Below are 24,421 nucleotides of genomic sequence, written 5' to 3' on the forward strand. Positions count from 1 at the left end.
GCTACCATATGTGACCAAGGAGCTGGTGTATGGTAGAGGTTTTGATGAGCTTTAAAAGTCATTGACATCCATTGTTAAACAACAGCATAATTTGCGGTTCTTAGGTCATTTAATTTGTCTTTAATTTTTATTACTTCGCGACAAAACCTGATATTGGGGTACCTCTTCTTTTAAATCAGACCGGTTCCCTTTGTATTCAGAGAGGCATCCGTTTTAAAGAGATTGAAATTAAATGAAATAAAAATAAACATGTTTGAAATTGCAGACGTAGCAAGTTTAGAGATTTCGGCGTTCATGTCGAATATAGGGCAGATTGAAATGCATCAGCATTGTATACATATTCATGTATTATGATTAATTAGTTTCTTAAAATATTTTTAAAAAATGGTGGACATGTTTTAATTGCAACATTGGCCATATCTGTGTTACCTCCACAGTTTTCTTTTATCTTAACCACTTCAGAATAAATTAATGAATTCCCGTAAAATATCGGATGCGTCCGTAATATGATCAAAATCATAGTAGCCAATTACAATGCTCTCTGGGTTGGACAATAAAAAATAAAAACGTTTTGAATTTTAAATTGACAAAACAGACCGACGCTGTACATGTACTTAAAATATATAAATCAAATATTCATATAAGTTGATTATTGTTTTATTTAGCTATCATATACTAAGTCATAAAACTAAATAAAAGTTATAATTCTAAATATTTTTATAAATTTAATATAAAAATACAAGTGTTAAATATTGCAGATTTATGTAACAATATAACATAATATACAAATTAAAAATGTGCACGTAATATATCTACAATGATTTGTACATAGGGTTAACAAGTGCAAAAAATAATATGTACATACCCTCATATCTATGTCAAAAATAATGTCATCTTATAATTTTCTGACATCATAACATAAATAAAATTATTACAGAAATTTTCATCTTTTCAGATTTTTTGCACGATTATATTCTATGTTAATCACGTGAGTGTTCATTTACAAATCAATAATTAACTATCTAAGCTTTTACATAACATTGGTTGACATATCCAAAATATGGTTTTAAAATGAGAATGAAAAGTTAAATGCAATTAAATCATGGGAAATATAATTTTTCTACGATTCGAAACAAGGCTCTAATACTTACAAAGCGAACATACCAAATCGACGCTATTACTAAGGCTGGCAGATATTATTGCAAAGTACTTAACGTAAACTGATAATAAAAAGAAGAATAAAATTGAGATATAAATATTAACAAAATTTCCACATAATGTCAACTTGATATCTATACAATATAAAAAAACTCTACACTCTACACAACTGCAATATATACATGTAATAAACATAATGTCAACATAACTGCAACATATACAGTTACTCAACTAAGTATCAACATACTGTCAACATACTATCAATATAATGTTGACATACTATCAAACTAATGTTGACATACTATCAATATAATGTCTATATACTATTATCATAATGTCAATATGCAGTCAATAAAATGTCAAGATACTGCCAATATGTCAACATGACTACAACATATACATGTACTCAACATAGTATCAACACACTATCAATATAATGTCAACATATCATCAACATTATATCAACATACTATCAAAATAATATCAACATAGAAGGAAAATAATGTCAATATGCTGTCACATATTCTATCAACATAACTACAACATATTCCATGTACTCAACATAGTTTCAACATAATATCAATATAATATAATGTCAATATACTTAGAGTATATTCATGTACTCAACATATTCTCAACAAACTATCAGAATAATGTCAACATACTTATCGACATTATATCAACATTCTATCAACATAATGTTAACATTATTTCTACATATATACATGTAATTAACATACAGTCAACATAATGATAACAATTCATGACCAAATCTTATTTGTTGACGTTAAAGACAAATGATATATCTAAATTTATTTACACGTGAAGTGGTACTTCACTACGAAGAAAGTACACTTAAGAGTCAAGCTAGAAATTTGTGAAAATCTATCAAAACCATGTACATTGTACTAATAATAAGATATTGATACAATGTATATCAACTTCTTGTATTGCATAAATAACATTTGTTGATGTACAGGTGAAATGTTTCAGAAATGACAGATATTAACTTTCAAGTCAGGTTCATTCTTCTTCTTTAAACGAAATTGAAAACTATATACCATTTATGTATTAAATTTATGTTTATTTGTAAAGGAAGTATACTTATGTAACAATATTACGTTTCTACATTGTTTTGTATCGATCATGTACTTTTCGCGAATCCAAATAGAAATTTCTAGTCTGTTCTTATTTTTTGTTCACTCAGCTTATGTCGTATGATAGTGTTTTCATAATAAAAAATCAACAATAACAACAATTATTACATTGATAAACGCTTTAGATGTTAAACTCTGTTGATCGCCATTTATAAAATGAAATTGATATCAAATGCATTAAACTTAACAGCCTATCAAGATGTATTTTTTTTGCGAGAAGTAATCGAAACAAATTCATTTTCGAATAACGAAAAAAAAAGCAAAACAAAAAACTACTTGAATGACATGGTTTTTGTTTAGATTTCAGAACACGTGACTTTTCAGATAAGGGTGGCGGCCGATTTAAAACACCCATCTGTTATGTATTTTGTTAAATTTTGGTTAACGTGTTTCCCTTTTACTGGAAAATGAATTAATAATGTTGATCAGCGATTAATTAGAGACCTCCTCGCACATTTCTAGCCATTTGACATCATCAGATTTTTTTTTAGATTTTTTGTCATCATGATTCACTAATGTTTCTTTAAGTTACATACTTTTTTCGCATTTGAAAAAAAAATCGTAGGCCTTTTTATGGCTATAGAAGTTAAATCTAAACAAATAATGAAAAATAAGTAGTCAATTGCAAATTCTTAAAGTTCCCTTAAATATACCAACATTTTGGCTAACCAGCCTTCATCAGGTTATAAAATAAACAGGAGGTATGTCGGCATCAAATGACGTCAATAGAGACGACGTCAGAATGGCAAACAAATACAGACTGATCCTTTATCAAAACCTGTTAATCTGTGAAAATACGTAACTACCACTGTCAAAAGAATTCTTGAATTAATTCTAAATTTACAATATTGTTTAAATATCGGCTAAGTTCACTCAAATTTTAAAATTACATTTTTTGATGTGTAAATTATTTTTTACAATAATTTTACCTGAAAAAATACTCATTAGTGATACGCTTTCCCATTATGTTAACAAGAAATTAGTAAATATTTATGAAAATGAAGAAATATAAATTATTTTAGACATAACAAAATAAAGTAAGCAGGAAACTTATAAACTGTATAAAATATGGAAAGTGTCTGATTCTCTAAAATAACTTTTTTTGGTGCATTTGTATTTCTTTTCTCTTTTTTTTCAAAGTTCAAATATTGTCATACTTAACAATTTGTTCTACCAAGCTGACTTAATTGTTATGACTGACAGCCGTTAAAATGTTTTTGTCAATCAGTTTCTCATCTTAAATTCATACCCTTGTTTTCTACACTACACTTCATGTATATGATATCTCGAATGAACATTTGGTTGCTAGTACTGAAGCCAACATTTCATCCAGTGATTATGTACGGATGTTACATTTAGACAATAATAAACACTCAAATGTAGGGATATATATCTATTTTTAATTAGTCTATTTCTTGTCGCGTGTCAAACTTCAACAGTATCACTGACACCTTGTCCGAAATATTATATCCATGAAAAAAATAAAAACATGGAACGTAATGCGAAACTGTTACCAATAATTCATCCAATATACCAGCCGCGTGATAATCTGTATTATATGATAAACACAAAAAATATTGAAAGGTCAATTTAAAAGGTCAATTGCATTTTAAAGCTAATTAGAAATGGTTATTGGTTAGGAACGCTGGTTTCGTCTGTTGTATTTCTTTAAAATTTCTTTATTTCCATATGGTGCGATATCTTAACTTGTAAAACATCATATTGTCGGCGAAATACATGAATACACAAAGAACAAAAAAAAAACTGCTATCGACATATCACTTGGTTAGTTATATGATGTATAACCTAACAACTTTAGTGTCCGAAAATATGGTCCCTTTAAGAACTAGGAATAATAAGTCAGGACGCTTTCCTGATTTCCTCTCAGTAGAAGGGAAGGTGGCAGTCCTTTAGTTAGTATCTCCAACCAACCCATGTATAAACCAGCCGGACAAGAGGTCTTCCGAGGGACTGGCAATGTCCTAATGAAAATATATAGAATTATATTATAACATTTAAATTTAAAACATATATCATATATATTTATATCAATTTTTACATAGCAAAATATCTCGTTAAACTTTTACTTTTCATGCTTAAAATGCTTTGCATTTCACTTAAATTTTTCACTTCCATTTTACCTTTCATTACCATTCTACATTTACTTGGATATCATAACATGTAAATTCAATTCATATTTGCAGAAACTTACTGTGGAACATTTACTTCCTTAAAACATAAATAAGATGTTTTTGTTTACTTACATGACGACAAGAGAAGCGTCTCTCGAATGCTCTAGAAGTTTCTCACGGATACGAAGATGTCGGTAGGTCTGTAAACAAGAAGAATTTTTTTTACTTCAACGAAAATTCTACTTACATTAACAAATTAGCCTTACATGAACATAAACTGAATTACATGAACTAACTAATTACATGAGAAATGATGTTCTACATTTAAAGTATGAGGTAAACTTATTTACATGAACGAACTTTTACTGCGGAAACTGAATTAAACGAACACAATTTTAAGATTAAAACTTATCAAACTGAACATAGCTTAAAAATGAAAAATAACTAAGATTAACCTTAATTGCATAATACAAAAATAATTTATCAACAGAAGTGTATCTGGAAAACTTATTTAAATGAACAATATTTTAAACGAAAAAAAATGACATAAAGTAAATTTTATGAAGAAAACTGATTTGCATTAACAAATTAAATTTTAAGGAAATATGATTGATATTAACAAAAATGTAACAGTAAAACTGATTTACAAGAACAAAATTGAAAGAGAAAAGTTGATTAAAAATGTTATGATGCAAACTGATTTGCACGAACAAACTTTTATCGGCACATGGTTTTCGTGAGGAAAACAGATTTACATTAACAAATTTTATCATAAAAACTGGGTTATATGTCTAGAACAATATTTTGAGGGCACATAAATTACAAGAACAAAAACAAAAAGAAAAAAACTTTACATGAACCTTGGACAAAAATGTCCAAGCATTGACTGATATGTTTTAAAGTGATCGGTCATGACAGTTTTAAATCTTCTGCAAGTGTAAACTTTTATTCAATTTTCTGAAAGCATATAATTATGAAATGTGAAGAATATTTTCTTGAGTCTTAGGTGGATATGGAAATAAATTATAACGCCCTCTATTACCTTTTGTTTATGTTCAATAAGATCTGTATCTGCAATTTTCCACGGGAATTCTTCCTGAAATTCACCAGGTTTTACACGCCATTGATGCACGAGACTCTCAAACTCTCTGTATCTGAAATTATAATTGTTATAATGTTCATACAAACTGAATGAAAAATGCAACAGCCATCTTGTTTTTCATATAATAATTATAAAACGAGGAAAATAATATACATGGCGTACTGCCTTGCGATGCATGTACTTGTATATATGAAACAAACACAAAACAAACAATCGCACGGCCCCATGAAAGGTATGTTACGTTATTTTACTTATAACTTAAACATTATAATTGACCGGAATAAAACATGCAAAAAATCTACTTGTTTGTTGCCCTTTACAACACTGGAAAATACCCCACCCCGCAAAATGCATCATGTTATCGATCACGTGATTTGAATCTCACTTGAAGAGTATTCAAATAGGCTAGAATCACTTGTCAACTGCATTGAAACTGAGAGGCGTGGGTTCAAACCCAAGAAGAGGCAACTTTTTTTTCTTTCCTTTTTTTTCTTTTTAACATTATTCATGTGCCTCTCAGATCGAAGTGTTTGATTTTAATTATTGTAGGTATTGATTTGCTAAATAATGTCAAAATTTAATTGCAAATATGATACAAGATATTTTAAAAGTTTAATAAAATAAAAACTACACGGTAAAAGTATTGTATATTTTATAATTTTATATTAAGATATACCAAAAACAATAAACAATTTTGTAAATTCGTGAAATACTGTTTACGGTAAAACTTTTCTAAGTAGACTTAAAATGGAAATGGAAATTGTGTTATTATGGCCAGGATTTGTCTCAAAATATACGCTCTTAAAATAAGTGGTTTCCATCCGCAGCATAAACCTGACTATGATTTATTATAAAAACTTACGTTGAGAGTTGAGGTTTCTTGTTTAATTCCGTCACGACCGTCAGCTCGGAATATTCAATACGGAATTTAGCTAACAATGAGGCCATTCTATAAAAGAAAAAATAACATAAATTAATAAACTGATAAACTGATATAGGTTACAAGCACAAACTGTTTTATGTAGAAAATTGATTTTAACAAACAATTAGATCTATTTGTTATTTTTTCTTTAGTAATATTGATAAACGTAAATTCATTCCTCTGATTTATAAATCAAATGAATCAGTAATTAGTTAAAATATGGTATGTTGTTTAACAGTTTTGTTGTATCTTAATATCTATATGCACATAATATTTTTAACCGAAAAAAAGCTAAAAGTTAAGGGAGACAACTGTATATAAAATATCAACCTAGTTCGGTCCTCAGTGACGTCCCCTTTCTTTGTGCCTTGACAAAACACGCGTAATTTAGCATGTTTCCATTGTTTTCTTTGGTGTAGAATGTACGGCAATAAAAGCGTGAGACCTGTAAGATAATTGTTCGGGGAAACTATAAAATATATTGTTTTCTCTTTTCTTCATCTCTTTCAGACGCGCATGTAAAAAAAATTATATTACGCATCATTTACTATACAGCATTGTGACATAACTCAAAATGTAACTAACTTTTTATACATATGAAATTCTACTGCCATATTTATGTTTTTGAAAATTTATGATTTGCGGGCATCCAGCTATTTCCATACCTCATATTTATACGGAAAGCTCTTGTAAGGATTTTATCTTATACTGGTAACAAACCCCGCTTATTAAAAGTTTTGTATGAGATGGAGAGTGACAAATAAGCCGGATAAAACCGAGCAAAATTTTATAACATACCTCCGTCGTCGTAAAGCCACCAGACATCTATGGTTCCGTATTGTTTATCTTTGAAATTTGTCGGCGGTTTTTCGGGCACATCTTGTGAGAGTAAGGAAGGAGTAGTTGTAGATTTAGTTCCAGTAACCTGTGTTTCTAAATAAAAGAAACTAAATTTTATTATTTTTCTAATACATTTACATTAATTTTCTTTTTGAAAGAGAGCTAAGATAAAATGCACATGTTAAATAGCCTTAGAAAATACGTGTTAACCTTCGATTGTAGGTGTCAAAGAAAACAAAGAAAACGAGGATGAATATACATGTATAAGCAAATGTATAAAAATAATTAGATACGTCTTTATAGCTTATTAAATATAAGATTGTTTTTTCGGCCATTTTAGAATTTTCAAATAAACATAAATCTACATCTATGTTTATTAATTTCCACAAAACATAATACATATAGTAAACATACCCTCAAATGCGGCATTTTCCACTCCTTCCTCTAATGTATTTAACCGTTTCAGATGCATGTTGTTAGTTTTGTTGTTCCTATTTTTTCTCTCAACAACAGTGCTTGGTATATTGTTTGATTCTTTACGTACGTCCTTTACAGGTTCCTCAACAGTTTCATCTAATAAACGTTCAAAAACAAACAAATGCGTGAGTGTTTAACAAATAATGTACCTTTCAAAATGCATATATAATGCACACTAAACAGCTAAAAGAACTATTTTTAGAGTAAATCAGCTCTTGAAATCCAATACATATGAAAGAATGACATTTTCCCAATTAAAATCAATATGAATTAGATTTACAAATCAAATTCAAAATTGTGATAAATCAATATTGTATTTAAAAATGTCATCAAGGTCATACCATCATCGTCTTCCGGTTCTTCATCAGAATCAAATAATTCAGGACTGTCTAGATCTAGAATATTATCTGGAACTTTATTTCTGTCAAATCCGCCATCACAACGTAAAATTCCTACGCTATACTTCAAATCAAATGCATCTCTGAAACAAAAGATGTCAGACTAGGGATAAATAAGTTAAAGGCAAGATTTAAAGCACCACGTGTTCAACCAAATTTCATGCTTATCTTTATTAAAATGTAGAACAATTTTTCGTTTAAACTAAATAACATTCCGTGAAAGTTTGATTTTTGAGCAAAATGGTATCGATATAATAGTAATAATAAAATAAATAAAAATAAATATAAAATTTTCAATAAAATTAGACATTTTAATTTGAACAAATCGCCTTACTGTATGACGTTGAAGTAGTCAAGGACTTCTAGAGGATCGGTCTTTTGCCAGTCGTTCTTGTAACCAAGTAGTAATGTATTTGGCCGTAATTTCCCCACACCAACAGCCTGATCGTGTAAACAGTAATCAGTAATTAAAGTCACCAAGATGGTCAGTTATAAAACATTTAAAGATGACACGTGCGACAGTAATTAACAAAAAGGAAGACACGTTTTGTCAGTCGTGATACAGCATGTTTCATGTCTATTATAAAGGCCACCCAACAGTCCAGTTTATATGACTTTGTTATTGTTTCGCATCAAAAGAATTCATGTTTTTTCTCAAGATTAAGACAGATAAAATCTTTAAAAAACAAGATAAAAATAAAACGAGCCACACAGGAGAAAAAAGGCTCCATTAGGTTTTATTTTTAATGTCAATTGTTCATATTGTGGGCAAACATTGCATTTGTATACATTTATATTATGTATATGAACCCTTGTGGTTGAGTGGTTGCCTTTAAGGGTTGAGGTTTCAGAATTGCAGTCTTCGTTTATCTCTGCGTGACCGTAAGAGGCGGCTAAATGGGTTCGAATTACGAGAGGCTAGCATTTCTTAGCTCCAGCAGGTAAGGTGGTTTTGAACCCTGATTTTGCTTAAAGTTTGTAATACTGGTGATCCGGGGTTAGCTAAAAAAATCACCTTTCCTGTTTCGGCGCCATATGACCTAAATTGTGTTGCGCCGTAAAACCAAATATGTACATAGTGATACGAAGAAGAGAATTATAACAGGAAAACTTTAATGACAGCATTATGATAATTATGATTCAAATTAATGAGAGAAAATATACGAGTTTTACCTGTAGAAGAACCTGGACGCCTATTCTAAATGTTGGTGCACACACGCTGTTATAAAATGCCTTGATCTTTTTGTTCTCAAACCATCTGTACGCGGACATGGATCGTACCCTTGTCATGTGTTCTTCAAAGTCACCCTAGTGATATACAAATACATATAGTATTGAGTGGTAATAAAAAGCCATGCCAACTACTGTACTGCCTATATTGTGACGAACCTTGCATAGAAGACGAATAACATGTTATTTTGATTCAATTTTGTAAACTTCTTCGATTCAATATATAAGTTGTAAACTTATGTTATGTTATGATTTAGAATCAAAATTTAATGTTAGGATTTATAAACAAAATGTTTAAGTAAGTCGTTGATTACTTGTTTTACAAAAAAGTAATGTTGACTAGTATGTTTTTCATTTTGAAGAAAAAATCCTTAGAGATACTTTGAGAAATGAGAGGATACGATGGAAGAGCATGAACTTTGTATCAACTACCTGGAAATATTTTGCATTTTTTTTAGGTTTAGAACCAAAAGGGTGCACGAAGAGATTTAAAAACAAATTTAAACTTATTTAATAAACAATAAAATGCTTTGATATCAATTACAATAATACAGATAGCATACAATCTTGGAACAGAACTTGATTATATAACTTAGATGAGAAGAAGGATAGGCTTTATCAAATATTGAATTAGAAAAGAAGTATATTTATGTAAAAGATTAATAAATCGTGTGAAGCTTGAATTCATATCAATCTCACTTTTCGATCATCATCTTTTAATATGATCGGTTGCGCGTGAAATAATACAACGTTGTATTCCATTACCAAAACTCATTAATTGCAATGGAATATCACATAAAAATCACAAATCTAGAGACATTATCTCATTGAGATCAAAAGGTTAAAATGAAGACAAAGAAATAAATCTGCATACAAGAGGCGCTGAAATTAACTTACGGTAATCTGTTTAAATAAAGAAACGCGGATGAAAGAAAATAGTGTCGTCTGCTTGACACGGAATTCAAATTAATGTAAAGTATGACACTCGAATGTTAAGACGTGTCGTAACGTTTACATAATAAAAAGCATTCGCAATAAAAAAATTAGAACTGTGGCGAAAAAAAGAAAGAGATAAGTATCAGTCACGCGATTGGTTTAAGAAAAGCTAAAAACTGTCACATATTCATACGGAAAACATGGCCAACTGGAACAAAAGGAGTACTAGATGTATGGATACTAAAATTGTCATGCTTGACAAAATGTTTTGAAACAGTCCGCAACAATTGTGAGGCTTTAGGTTTTTGACATACACGTGAGAAAGATCGTATATTTGGTTGACAGTTTAAAAACAGTTTCTAATCAAAATTGGATTTGATTCCATATAACTAGAAACACCCAATTCTTGGCAATCGGTCGCTTTCTAGTGACATATTAGAAGCGGAAATGACGCAGTAAAAGACCTACCTGGAACACGTGACCACAAACCAGAAGACTTTGTTTCTTTGTGATCGATGACGCAAAGTCCACGAGATTTGCCCGGTTCCTTGGATACCCTGACAGCACGAGTAACTGAGGACGATAATTCTTCACGTGGTCATCAACGTTGATCAATTTTAACGTTGATCTTAGGGCATCTTTGTATGCGTTTGCCTGGGTCGATGAGCCCCAGTTTACCTCTGATAAAAATGCAGAATAGAGTTTATATCTAATTTTAAAGTCATCTGGATAGGTTCTTATCAATGAATATAAATCATATTCAAAGTGTCTATTTTAGTTGATGTTACAAAAAAAATCACAAATTAATCTTATGTCCGATCAGTACCAATGTCATAGCAATTTAAACGATTGAGTAGAACAAATTCACTTTTAAGTATTTTACCAACAGATAATTCCCTTACCTGGCTTTGTCCGAAAGACGTAAAAGTATAAGCCAGCAACAATCAAAAACGTGACCAGCGCCGCCCACCAGTTGATCAGAAACATTACGGCAATGCAGAGCAGGGATCCAATAAGACTTAACCATTTGCTGTAGTACTTGAAGCCCGGCCTAAACCCTGGTGAATTGGCCATTGACGCATCGAAGCATGAAAAGTTGATCATCGCATATGCCATCAAGAAGAAGTTGGAAATAATCGGTGCAATAAGGTCGAGAGAGCCTGTAAAAAAAAAGTAATATTTTTAGGGACACGCAAGTAACAAGTTTTATAACCCCTTATAATAACGGAATTTGTCGATATTGTATCAATGAACGACGCATCTTTAATTGTAAGAGGAATTAACGTATCGTAATGTTGAAGAGAAAGATACTTGTAAACTTTGCAAACACACACAATAGTAAATAAATTTACAACATAAAACTTTGATATTTTTAAACAATAAAGTCTTGATAGTCGATCACCACCCCCACCCCCGAAATCTTGCAGTATCTTCTTTTCTTCTAGCTATTTTTCAAAAATCCTTGATCCTTAGTTCTTGTGCGAAGCCAGCAGCTAAAGGAATTCGAAATCGTCTTGGGAAAAAAATGTCAATCAATATATCAAAACACCGTTTATTGAATTACCAAAATCGCAGCATACACGTTATATTAAGGATGAGAATTCAAGACCATTACAAATGGCAATACAAAGTATAAGATTGATTTTTTATCCATCAATATACCATAAAATATGTATCCTTTTTTCTCATTCATGATTTACTGCAAACAAATTTTGAGAAAAAATTTCTTACCCACACAAACCATTGCCAAACAAATAGCAAAACATAGAAAATACGCTCGCTTTGGTTCCCCACTTGGCCCGTAACCCTTTGCAAAAACGTGAATATATGGGAAAAGTTTGTCTTTCGCCAACGCCTGAAATTAACGATGAAAGAAATTGTAAAATCTTCATTTCTGAGATATATTAATCTAAATACTGTATTTAAATTTTAATCTTCGTTTAGCAACATGATTAAAAGAAAGGCTTGAAGGGTGCTTGACTTCTGTGCCAATATGATTGATTCCTTATCAAAATTGTAGCTAATTGGAAAAGGTGATTTGCACTTTCGTAATTACCTCATTACGTCGAGTTTTGCTCCATTAATTATTTGCCCTATTAAAGATGGCACAGTGCGGCCCACAAGAAGACGACGCCATGCGTGGATAAAATATCTAAAGTAATGTAGACCTAAGTCGCCCGTGCACAGTCACAGTGCACGAGTAATTGATTTTAAGTTAACAGCGGAAGCACGCAGCACCCAATTAAAAGGGTAATCATGATTTTATCAAATTGCGGACTCTGCCTGATTTATATGGACCTCGTAATTCCTTTCTTACTAACTGTATTTTAGCACGAAAAATTGCATGCGATTAAAAGAAATCGGAGAAAATTAACAAAAAGAAAAATGATTATATAATGTTTAATTTTCATGATACTTAAAGGTGGTTCGCAATTATTTTTGTGAGAATGAACATCACTAAAGAATAAATTCTCGATTTAAGATGCATGAAAATTGATGCGGGTTGTTACATCAAAGAGTTTAAATACTCAAAATCAGATTTTTATCAGGCAGTTAAACAGGTATTTGAGAAAACGCTCCTTTTTCATTCTTTGATTTCTTTCTCTTTTTTGTCTTTTAATAATATTTGTACATTTGATTTATTCTTATTAAATGTTTTGGTCAAATGGTATTGGAAGTTCTCAATGCATTGTTGTTGTTGTTTTTTCATCAAGGGTTTGATCGCTTGAGGCGTTAATTTCAGATGTATGATAATGTCACCAGTATAGAACCGCACCAGCAAACACCTGTGTGCCGTCTGTAAGTTAGTTGTTCAGTATACATGTGTATTTTGGTTGATAAATCCTTTAATGGTCAAAGATTCTTTTTAAGTTGATAAAGAAATCATAACGAGCGACAGATTGCACAAAGCACAAAGTTTTTCGCATATATTACACATATAAAAGAATAAAGGACAATATAATTCTGCAAAAAAGATCAAAGGCCAATTGATCCTTTGAGAAACGTAGGAGCTCAGCATTGAAAGAATCGCTTACGCCAAGGTGCAAACCTACCCGCCGGAAATAACAACAAGTTTTTTCCTGGTATAACCTGATTTAAAATTAAGCAGGTAAATTAAGTGAAAACTTATACAAAAATTTTTACCTGGAACACCTTTGGAGCTCCGACCATACTTGCTAAAGCAGACGATAATGTTGCAGAAAATATTCCCGCCAAAATAAGTGGCCTCCATGCAGACGCTATGCCGACCATCTGAAATCAAAGAAAATGATGGACAAAATAATAATGAATCTAAACTTAAAACAACGATGGGAAGTATTTGTCTGAAGTACAGGCACCGTGAAAATATCATTAGATTCGATACAGAAGGCCACTGATAAGTAAGTTACTTAATAAAATAATCATAGCAGATTGTAACAAACGATACATGTATTTGAATTATTTCTCTTTCCAAATTAAACTAGGTTATATCTATGACACGAAATCTGTTTTCAAAATTAAACACAAGTCATTAACTGCGGTACTGTTAAATGTGATTCAGATACAACCATCACAATTTATGATATTCTTAAACTAAAGACGTGTCCATAGGAAATGGATGCCCCTAAAGCCACTCTTTTGACAGTCTACGGATAGAAAACGATAGCAGGAAAGTGTGACAGTGGGGCAGCGGGACGGACATACAATGGAAAATCATTATGCACACTAAAAGGAGCCGAATATTTTTTTTAAATACTTGTTAAAGAATTTAAAGAATTCAAATACTAAGGTTAAAGGTTAATAAGAGAGGATGACACTCACGATCGTAATATATCTATTTTTAGCATAACAGTCAGAGCTTCTTCTGTACTATTAAAACATACTTACTCCATTATCTACAAGAAGCCCAGATTCACAGGACTGATTGAATGCCGCACAGTTTTGTACTATATCCAAAGTCGGGGTAATGGTTGCGTTGGTTACAGGATCCATAAACATTCCCGGTGTCAGAATCTCGCCAACCGCCGTCAAAACTATACATCCACCGATGGCCCATACCATAGCTATATATACGAGTGACGTCATCAATATGGCGAGGAATGTGCCTTTTGGAATCGCAGTTTGTGGGTTCTGCAAATGTAAGAGTAAACTTAGTTTTAAAGTGAATTTTCTAAATGAAAGAATGATTATGGTGACGGTAAAGCATAAAATGTACTAATGAAATCATTCAAATTAGTATAATTAAGGGAAATAATAAGAAGCTGGAGCCAGCTGCATCATCAAAATGGTTTTGCTCTCGAATAAGCATCATAGCTGTGAAATAGTAAGAAAAACCTACAATACAATACAATACAATACAATACAATACAATGAAGGGGCAAAAAAAGACGCGAAAGAAAATGCGATATTAAGAATTTGAACCAGTTACATCTCTCACAAAAATAATCTTGAAACATTTCATTAACCATAGATAAATGAGGACAAGTGTCACTCTACAAAGGTGACGATGAATTTATGACAATACCTTAAGGTCTCCAGAAATGTTGGCACCAGCTAGGACGCCGGTAGCCGCCGGGAAAAATATCGCAAACACGGAGAAGAAGCTGTTGCCGTCGGTGAAATGAGGAACAAAGTTCGTTGAAAAAGTTTCATCTAAAAGAAGAAAAAAGATTTACTCCAATACTTGCAACTTATTAGCATATTTTAATGCATAGTTACAATTGCACATTCTTACAAATACATTTCAATGATTGGTGCGATAATTTTGCTATTGAGCATATGTAATGGGTACTTCAGAAAGTAAGAAGCCGTATAAAATATATTGATTATTCTCCATTATCTGTAGAGAGCGCACGCGCGAGGTTCATTTCCCCTTCTGTTGTAGTGTTTGCATAGGGCTATCAGGGTATCTTATTCATATGTCAAATTGTGTGCTGACATGTTACTATTTTTAATCAGTTTTGAGGGAAATAAAATGTTTTACTTTTCGTAAGTGCGGTTTATAGGCTAAAGTTGGTACTTAACTACTAGTAATTTTCATGTGTTACTGTGACACCAAATTGAAACGTAGTGCATTTTGCGCGGCTCATATTAATTGGCGAATACAGTCTTAGGAATTGTTATCAGACAAAGAAAATGTTATTCATTTTACCATTATATCCTACAACACCTTTCCATTTCTTCTCATCGTCAGGAGGTATAAAAGTGCCGACAAAGAAATTGATTACTGCAAGACTCAAAATAGCCAGTAAGACAAGCTGTGCCTGAAATAATAGTGCATTAGACAAGATAACATTACTATTAGCCAATGGAACTTGGGTGGGAGGAGCGGGGTAATCAAGTCTATGATCCTTTACATGTGTTGTCCATATCGTTTCTTGTTGTTGTTTTTTTTTCTCGGAAAATTATTAAGAAAAGGCGTGACACTTTAGAAAAACCTCGTCAATTATATCAATAATTTGACGGAAATAGCTGAAATGATGTAATTTCTAATAACCGAGCAAGCTTACGGAAAGTCGGTCCTTCTACTCTGGTGCCCGCTCGTGCCAGAAATAATGCACAAATAGGGAACTTATGTCTTCCTCCTTCAGTAAAGCTTGAAAGTGTTCGATTAAAGGGCTATGACTTAAAGTCCAACAAAACATACAAACAAACCTCTGTTGATGCTGAAATGTTATGTGGTGACTTTATATTTTATACCGGATAAATGTTAGATTACCAAGTATTTATATTTACCAATTACAGTAAGCCTTACAGTTCGCAGAGAAATTAAATATAAAAACAAATTGCTAACCATTAATTCATGCCACTTAAAACTACAATGTAACAGTAACAGATGATGAAAATTAATACATTTATTTTGATAACTAATTAAAGCGAAATGGACTGAATAAATATCAATAAAGTGTAATTTAATTCCTATTATAGTCAGGTATCTCGTCAGTTTTTATTATAATCAAGCCCGATAATACAATAACAATCGGAACAATTCATCAACAGTCGCCGGTATGTTGCGGCAGGTACCAATATTAACGGAACGTGGCAACGTGTCAATATTAAATCCGCACGTGTTATTTACCTTCGCTTCCCATTCCATGCCAATCAGTACGATGCCCAGACACAAACAACACGTGGCCAGTCCGATGATTCTAACTTCATTAATACTATTTCCCGTGATGTACGCATCGTTCTCCTGAAATAAAATATCATAAAGTAAAACAATTATACTTCATGTATGATAAATGACCTCACGTGCTCGTTGGTCAAAGTAATAATTCCTTTTTCAATTAAATTTAGTTTTTTTCGCGTCATGATATCAGATAAGAACACATTCTATATCGGAAAATATCTTAATCTTTGCTAAATTAATACATCTTAGTGAAAATTAATCAGCGCAGATATATAACCCTGTTCAAGAAATAAAAATGCCATTTTGATTGGAAGAGGCACACGTTGAAAATACTAAATTTGATTTACTAGCTTTTGATGACAAACCATATCTTCTAGTCACTTAAGTCACAAGATTAATGTTTCCAAGTAATATGATCATCGTCCTTTTAAGAATATTATCCTTCACATGTGGAGACCATTTAACGTTCCTGTAGAACTGTGTATTATGTCAGTTAATTGCTTTCTTATGACATTTAACTAAAATAAATTCAATTCATATAACATAAGGTCTATCTCAATAGTGTTAATTTAACATTATTGTTAATTTAGTTGAACATTTATAATGTATGTCGTGTGTTAAATTTTGACTATGCTCGTATTTCGTAAAATGCTTCCTTCTTCCATTCTTTTCTATCTTTATTTGTTTCTTTCCTTCCTTCCTTCTTTCTTCCTTCCTTCCCTCCGTTCGTTCTTTCTTTCTTTCTTTCTTTCTTTCTTTCTTTCTTCTTTCTTTCTTTCTTTCTTTCTTTCTTTCTCTTTCTCTTTCTTTCTTTCTTTCTTCCTTCCTTTCTTCATGTGTGGTCGAAACAATCTCATACTGTAAATTTTATTATTTTGACCTTTGACCTGCATGCTATAAAAAAAACCAAATGCTGACTTAATTGAACCATGATCTGTTAAGACTTTTATAGGACTTACCCACATTATGTCCCTGACAGTTTCTGCAAATCCAACAATGTACATAGCAGCAGCAATAGCGTTTGCTAGTGCGAACACCACACCAATGGAACCACCAAACTCTGGTCCTAAACTCCGTGATATCATATAGTACGCCCCACCTGAAATAAACAGTGTAATCACAAATAAACAAAAATAATTCAAACTTAATTTCATATCAATAGTGTTTCTCTGGAACATGTATTAACAAGAAAAACGGCATCAAGAATAAATGTGTGTCATATGTCTGTCTACCTATTTCCTAAATACGAATGCGTTAGTTCTTTTTATTTGAGGGAAACTAATAAAAAACAATAAAAGTATCATATGCGTTTTATGAAAACGAATAATATTGAAAAATAAACACTCTTTCAGTAAAATATTTATAATGCGGGTTAACTTTTAATGTCTTTGAAGCTGTTTGCGCTACTTTGTTTCATTCAGTTTGATTTAGTATGAGATAAATTGGTCCGTTTCCTTACTACATTGCTCGTAACGGTCATATATTGCACAAATCGCATTCAAGATTACGTTACGGGATTTATACGTTTAAATATTTTGTTTGGCTTACCTCCCTTTACCTCTCCGTTGGTACAGATTGCGGACATTGACATTGTAGTTATAGAGGTAACTACACCGGACAAAGCAATAATGACAGTTGCTAGTCCAATACCTGACTGACCTGTCACCCATGACAACCTCAAAAACAACATTACACCAAATATGTTCAGAAGACATCGAACCTGTGAAATTATAGACTAATGTTAGTTATATATTTAAATATGAAAGTAAATGTTTATTCGTTATGTGAATACACATCTCCTCTAGAGAAAACAGTGTTAATTTTAGTTGGCCGTAGGCTACAAACTTATATGAGCCGTGTCACGACAAAACCAACAAAATAGGTTTGCGACCAGCATGGATCCAGACCAGCCTGCGCATCCGCGCAGTCTAATCAGGATCCGTGCTCTTCGCTATCAGTTTCTTTACTTGTTATAGGGTTTGTAAGCGAACAGCATGGATCCTGATCAGACTGCGCGGATGCGCAGGCTGGTCTGGATCCATGCTTGTCGCAAACCCATTATGTTGGTTTTGTCGTGGCGCGGCTCATATTATGTTGTTTACAAATGCACTGATTATTTCATGAAAATTAACTAAGATCTATTATCATTATTAAATACAAATTATAATGAAAGGAAGTTTTATATAAACGGTGTAATATGTTTTTTTAAATATCTATATGATATGTAAAACAAAATATACATGTATACTAGTATAAAGAATTGTTTTCATATCTGTGAGCATTAAACATATTATATACATGTATAGTTTGTAACGAGAAATGTTGAATTTATCTTATTTTAACATTTTATGACGTATTCAGTTTATATCTCAGATATAATTATATCTCTATACCTGCTAACGATGAAATCAAGCATGAAGCAACGTGTCATCCGATTTTACAAAGTATGCTACCATTAATGATTAATTACATGAATTAGATGCAGATATCTACCACAACAGACGCTAGTGCTCATAAAGCTGTAGTTGAAGCTCACACATTTTGTTTTCATTTTATGTCAGACATACCAGAACGCCCTGAATCCATCCAAACTTGAGACCACTGACTGTAACAGACTCATTTTTCCCTCCCCCTTCTTCAGCATCGTCATACAGTTCGTCGGAAAACAATTCTGTCGGCGGCCCCGTCGGTGAAAACTGCTCGTTTGCTCTCTTAAAATATAAAGATGCATATGTGGATCAACATTATATCGGATTGATACATTAAAGTAAATTCTACGTCATTACGAAGAGAAGAATGAAGATCCGACAGACATTGAATCTTATATTAAAAAGAAACAGTACCCAAAGTGTATAAATAATACATTCCTATATGCAAAAATAATGTTTGTATGGACATGTACTTAACAAAAGGTACTCTAAAACATATATGATTATACAAAATCAGAAAAAAAAAGATTGAAAAATGTAAAATCAATCCATGAAGGACAATATAAACATACACATAAAATACAGACATAGAGAAGTACCATTTATCGAATACACCGTCTCTGTTTCTTGTCTGTTTTTGTTTTGATAAAAGGCATATTCTTGATTTTATATTCGATTTTTAACTTAGAAATGTCCAGGGGTGTCAAGCCGTTACTTTAATTGTTTTGATTCAATTTGTCTGTTAATTTACTAGCTTAGTAGGTTATTTTAGTATCTAGAACGCCATGTCCCAGAGTGATTATTTCTGTATCATTTAATAGACTATTGATCTCTTTCTTAAATCCACACGAACGTAACCTTATAATAGAATACAAAGAATCTAGAGCAGTGCTACTTCATTAAACTGTTCTTCATTAATTTGGATATGTTTTGTTTATTCGGACAACATATCAGCAACATTACTGAATGAAACGAGCTTGCCATTCGGATGAGCAGATTAATTAATGAAATTGTGTTTCTTAAATGCAAATTTGATTTATTATCTCATACAAACGTCGCGATAATTGTTATAATCACGTATAAGCTATGGTCATATATATATATTGTCTCACACCAGATGAATTCAAAGCAATAATCAAGCATTTTTATAGCATAGACCTAAAACTCGCTGTAGATATATTTACTGTCTTTGATGTTGGTATTAGCAGGTTGGTCAAACTTTGAATAGCAATTTAGGTGACTCTACTGAGTTTTTTTTGACATGACGGGACTAGAAATTTTTACGAGATAGAAATTTTCCATTTGATGAAGGTTTATACAAAAAAGTGTGCAAACATTTAGATCAAGTTCTCACTCGGTTTTGCAAAATATTGGATTTTATTTTGAAAAATGATCCAGAATTGAAAAGGGTTGTAAAAATAGCACAAATATACAATTTCAATTTATTTCAGAGTATATTTCTTGAAATCTTTCTGTTTGAATTGTTTCAGCCATCTATGTAAGAAATTTAGAATTTATTTTTTAAAGCTTTTAAACCTCAGTGGAGTTCCTTTTTATTTGCAGATTAAATGAAAATACAAAAATAAAAATGCACTTGAAATATGTTTGTCTATGTAAAGACCCAGGGCCTGGTAATATTTTATAATGTATGTGACCACCGCTTGTCATAAAAATAAACAGGATTTATAAGCGAGCACTGACAGACCGTGAAACCCATTAACGTTTCAATTTCAAAATAGTGTAAAATGTTTATCAAGATTTGTTTTGCAAGCTATTTACTACCTTTTTAGTGTTTTAATTATTTTAATTATGTACATTCGTAGGTGAAATAAATAATGAGGAACAATTAATCTCCTTGCTGTTGCTTTAAATAACTAAATTAATTAACTTCATTGTTTTTTTCGTTCTCGTGTGTTGTTGCAACTCAGTGTTGGCAGAAATTCGTAAAAAATGAAAGCGTTCCTTTCATTTTTGTCAATAAATGTGAAATTAAAGCCAGTTTGCATGCATGTTTTACAGCTAAAAGCTGGGAATTTAATATAAGTATGTAATAGAAAACGTCCGCGATACTGTAAGTCATTTACTGCAACTTTAAAACGAACAAAAAAGAAAGTAAATATCAAAATTTGAAATTTGTGTTTTTAGTTGTGGACAAGATTTTTATACTTTTTTACCAACAAACTTTGGTGTTTTGCCTAGGGTTAACGTTACCCTTAAAAATGGATGAAAATGCAATTTTGAAATTTTCAATTTTGTTTTGAAATTCATTTCATATATCTACACACAAAGATGTACTAACTTTCCATGTATAGACCTTTTTACGACGCGGTCCGTTGCTATGAAAGATCGACCGGAATTAGAATCTTCTCGCTCATGCGCAATCTGCGTAGGGCAAGAAATCCTTCGCCCTACATAGAAATATAGTAAAAGTTCATAGACAATTCCGAGTTAGTTCAAGGTAAACGGTAGAAAATTATATAAAATAGCTTTCAACAAATATAGAAAAGATGACTTTATAGCTTTGTGGCGAAGAATGCCATAAAAAGGCATGAAAAAGACACTTGTTTAAGAATTTACGATCACGGAACTGACACTGAGCTCACTTCTTTAAAGAAGATGCGGAGATATATCTATTAGCAAATGAAAAGTCAACTTATTTGCTGTTGAAATAGTTCATTTAAAAACAAAAGAAATTATATAACATGAAATGGAGATAAATTATCATTCAGAAAAATATCAGAACAGGTGATAATGCATTTTTAGTGTTCAATATACCTGATTTTATCCTTTATCCGATTTGCCTGTGATGCAAATAGAAAAATTTAAGGCACATAAATAGATTTTAAATAATTGATTATTTTTTTTTCAAAATCTTGAGATGCTAAAATGGGTTGTTTGGAAAAGATATCACACACATTTTATCCGCTTCTTCGTAATACATTATTTTTTATTATGCGCGTGACACAATTTTTCTCTTCTCAAAATCCATATATTTAAAAGTTATATAAATTACCATTTTAATAAGCGTAACTGATTAACTATATCATGATATTTAAACGTCCCGGTTCAATGAACAAACGTTCGGGTGCCATTAATCTGTTTGACACTTGCCGCCTGACCAATCCAGTTATTCAAAGGAAGTGTACAATACAAATTGTGTAATATTATGTAATACAGGGGTAATAAAATTTTATCTATAACACCCTGCTGTTTCAATTTAGATTACTGATGGAAAAGTCGTCTAATGATACCTTAAACAAGGACATGTGTGTGCCCGTTTTGACCATTGAATTATTACTCCCGCACATTTTCGTAGATCCTTTAAATATAAATTCACGTTTTCTGTACTTACCGCATTAAGTCATCCCAAAATTTATGTTTTTTGGGTGACATAACATGAAACAGCATCTATTAAAGCCTTAAAGTATGATAAACTGTAGACATCGTTATTGCTTTCTGCCCTACGCAGAATGCGCATGCGCGAAATGCAACATTCGTTGCTATGGAAAATCGTATTGCAAAAAGGTCTATAATGGTCTTGAGCAAGCTGTATTTTTGTGTGTTTGCTAATTGTCGCATCTATGCTTGCCCTTCTTTTAACTTTTATTATTTACATCAAATAACAATTCAAAAGCAGATACGTTTATTTCATTAAAAGTTATTAACCTCCTTATAATCCAGAGGAATATAGAAAATAATGACTCAGATATCAGTATAAACACTTTCCCGCTGCTTGGGGACAAAATGATGGCGAAAGTTTCGTATAATGGCCCAGCACCGCAATTAAATCCCGTCTGACGCTGTCTTAATCAGACTATGTGATTAGCTTATCTAAAATCCATACACATCCTAAGATATATGCGGGTAATCTGCTTCTTAGACCCGACAAACCTAATAACCATAATTATAAAGTTGGTAGTGTTGGGACAGTGGAAATCGCCACTTCCCTGGGATGATGGGGGTCTATGGAAATGTTGCGTCTTGGGGGATAAAGAAGATGGAACTTCTTTCATATTTAAAACTTTAATTGTGTAATACCTTGCGTTACTGTAGAGTTATCAATCTTTCTTATTACGCACATTCCCAATCAACATACATTAGTGAACAGCGTATGCAGAAAATATCTTATAAGTGCATTGACTGTTTCCACATGACCAAATATTCATCTTTAATATTAATGGTGCATTTGTTATTAAACTGATACTAGTATATAGAAATACTTACAATTTCATCTTCACGGAGTTGATATAAGGTTGGCCTTTGGTTGTCAAACACGCTCACTCTGTAATGGTCTAACTGTGGAATACGTTCTTCAGCATCGGCACCTATAGTTCCTGTATCTGAGGAATTCCCAATTGAGAACACAGATACTTTTCCGTGCTGTGACGGTCTTGGCAAGTATTGAGCTTGTGGGTAATAAAAAACTTCCGCTGATGTTTTTCTGCTGGGTGGAAACTCTCCGCCATGATAAGAGAACGGCTGCGATGATATCCTTCTGTAATTAGGAGCGAGGGGAATTCCAGTATATAGAGGGTGTAAATATTGTCCCTGTTGTATAAATCCGCCAGCGTCGACGTTTTGTGAAACTTTCCGACTGTTAGGTTGACTATGACTTCCGACGTCACTATAGAAAGAAACTTTCCTACTTCCTGGCAGATCACCTTCACTTTGAGTGTCCACTGATTTAATTCCTGATTTCAATAATCCAGGGAGGCTCTTTATATCATTTGATTCCATGTCAGTTTGACCATCTTTGTTAGTATCAGTATCCTTATAATGAGAAAATGGTACACTAGAAACGTTAAATTCCTGATCTGTTTCCATATCTCCCATTTCGTTTTTGTCGTCTACGTCGGTAACGGAACAGATGGTATCGTATTTAGATTAATTTCATTCGCGCCTTTTATAGCATCCGAGTTGTGTTGATGATCCATGGGTTTAATTAAACCTAATTTACACCGAATGTTTTGTCATAAAATAATTAATTACAAGCATTATAAATACGTAGCCGTCTGTCAAAAAATAACTTATTTGCGTAAGAGCCACAGATGAAAAGAAATACTTCAACTCGAAATCAATCTATGAGGGATTTTTTTCTTTGAAAAATATGTTACGAAAATACGTCAGCAGATTTTTTAAAACAACAATGTAATACGTAGTTGCAAATTAATTAATGAAACCAGTTAAATCTAGTGCAGCATATTAACATACCGCTCACGATGGAGTAGGCAAGGATGCACTGCACCTCCTGCTTTGTTTATACAATATATAAATACCTATGTAATAAAAACATGGTACGTGTATAAATGGAAGATGTTGCACTGTTTCCGTGAGTTTGAGGGTCCTTGATTGCTGACATGGAATTTTGACCCATGTAACCGGGCTTCAGCGTTTGTCAAGCGAATTATGTGTAAATAAGTTGTAAAATTTACATTACCTGTTGTGAAAAATGACAAGTATGGTCGCCTAGGGTCATGCTAAAATACATAACCGTGCTTTAAAGGAGATGCAAGACACTATGAAAACAAAAT

General features: G+C 32.1%; 1 protein-coding gene across 1 annotated transcript; it reads right to left on the minus strand.

The window, feature by feature from the left end:
* Positions 1-641: 641 nt before the first annotated feature.
* On the minus strand, positions 642-24,018 carry LOC132729786 (solute carrier family 12 member 3-like). Its single transcript, XM_060715605.1, has 22 exons — positions 23,115-24,018; positions 19,029-19,172; positions 18,010-18,181; positions 17,421-17,560; positions 16,411-16,524; positions 15,484-15,595; positions 14,857-14,984; positions 14,220-14,462; positions 13,497-13,604; positions 12,084-12,207; positions 11,255-11,512; positions 10,821-11,032; positions 9,360-9,494; positions 8,521-8,627; positions 8,130-8,269; positions 7,726-7,884; positions 7,270-7,404; positions 6,802-6,916; positions 6,412-6,498; positions 5,490-5,601; positions 4,580-4,647; positions 642-4,297 (listed from the first exon to the last, which is right to left on the minus strand). Exons 1-22 carry the CDS (start codon positions 23,721-23,723, stop codon positions 4,162-4,164), a joined length of 3,558 nt encoding a protein of 1,185 aa, XP_060571588.1. The 5' UTR covers positions 23,724-24,018; the 3' UTR covers positions 642-4,161.
* Positions 24,019-24,421: the final 403 nt, after the last annotated feature.

The sequence above is a fragment of the Ruditapes philippinarum genome, unplaced genomic scaffold (genome assembly GCF_026571515.1).
Source record: "Ruditapes philippinarum isolate M1 unplaced genomic scaffold, ASM2657151v2 ctg2781_1_1_1_1, whole genome shotgun sequence".
NCBI lineage: Eukaryota > Metazoa > Mollusca > Bivalvia > Venerida > Veneridae > Ruditapes > Ruditapes philippinarum.

Coding starts and splice junctions, on each gene's coding strand:
- LOC132729786 (XM_060715605.1), bottom strand. CDS start 23,723: ATGGGAGATATGGAAACAGATCAGGAATTTAACGTTTCTAGTGTACCA. Junction 9,495..10,820: donor TTTGTGGTCACGTGTTCCAG/GTAGGTCTTTTA, acceptor GTATATCACTAG/GGTGACTTTGAAGAACACAT. Junction 7,885..8,129: donor AGAACCGGAAGACGATGATG/GTATGACCTTGA, acceptor AACGTTTATTAG/ATGAAACTGTTGAGGAACCT.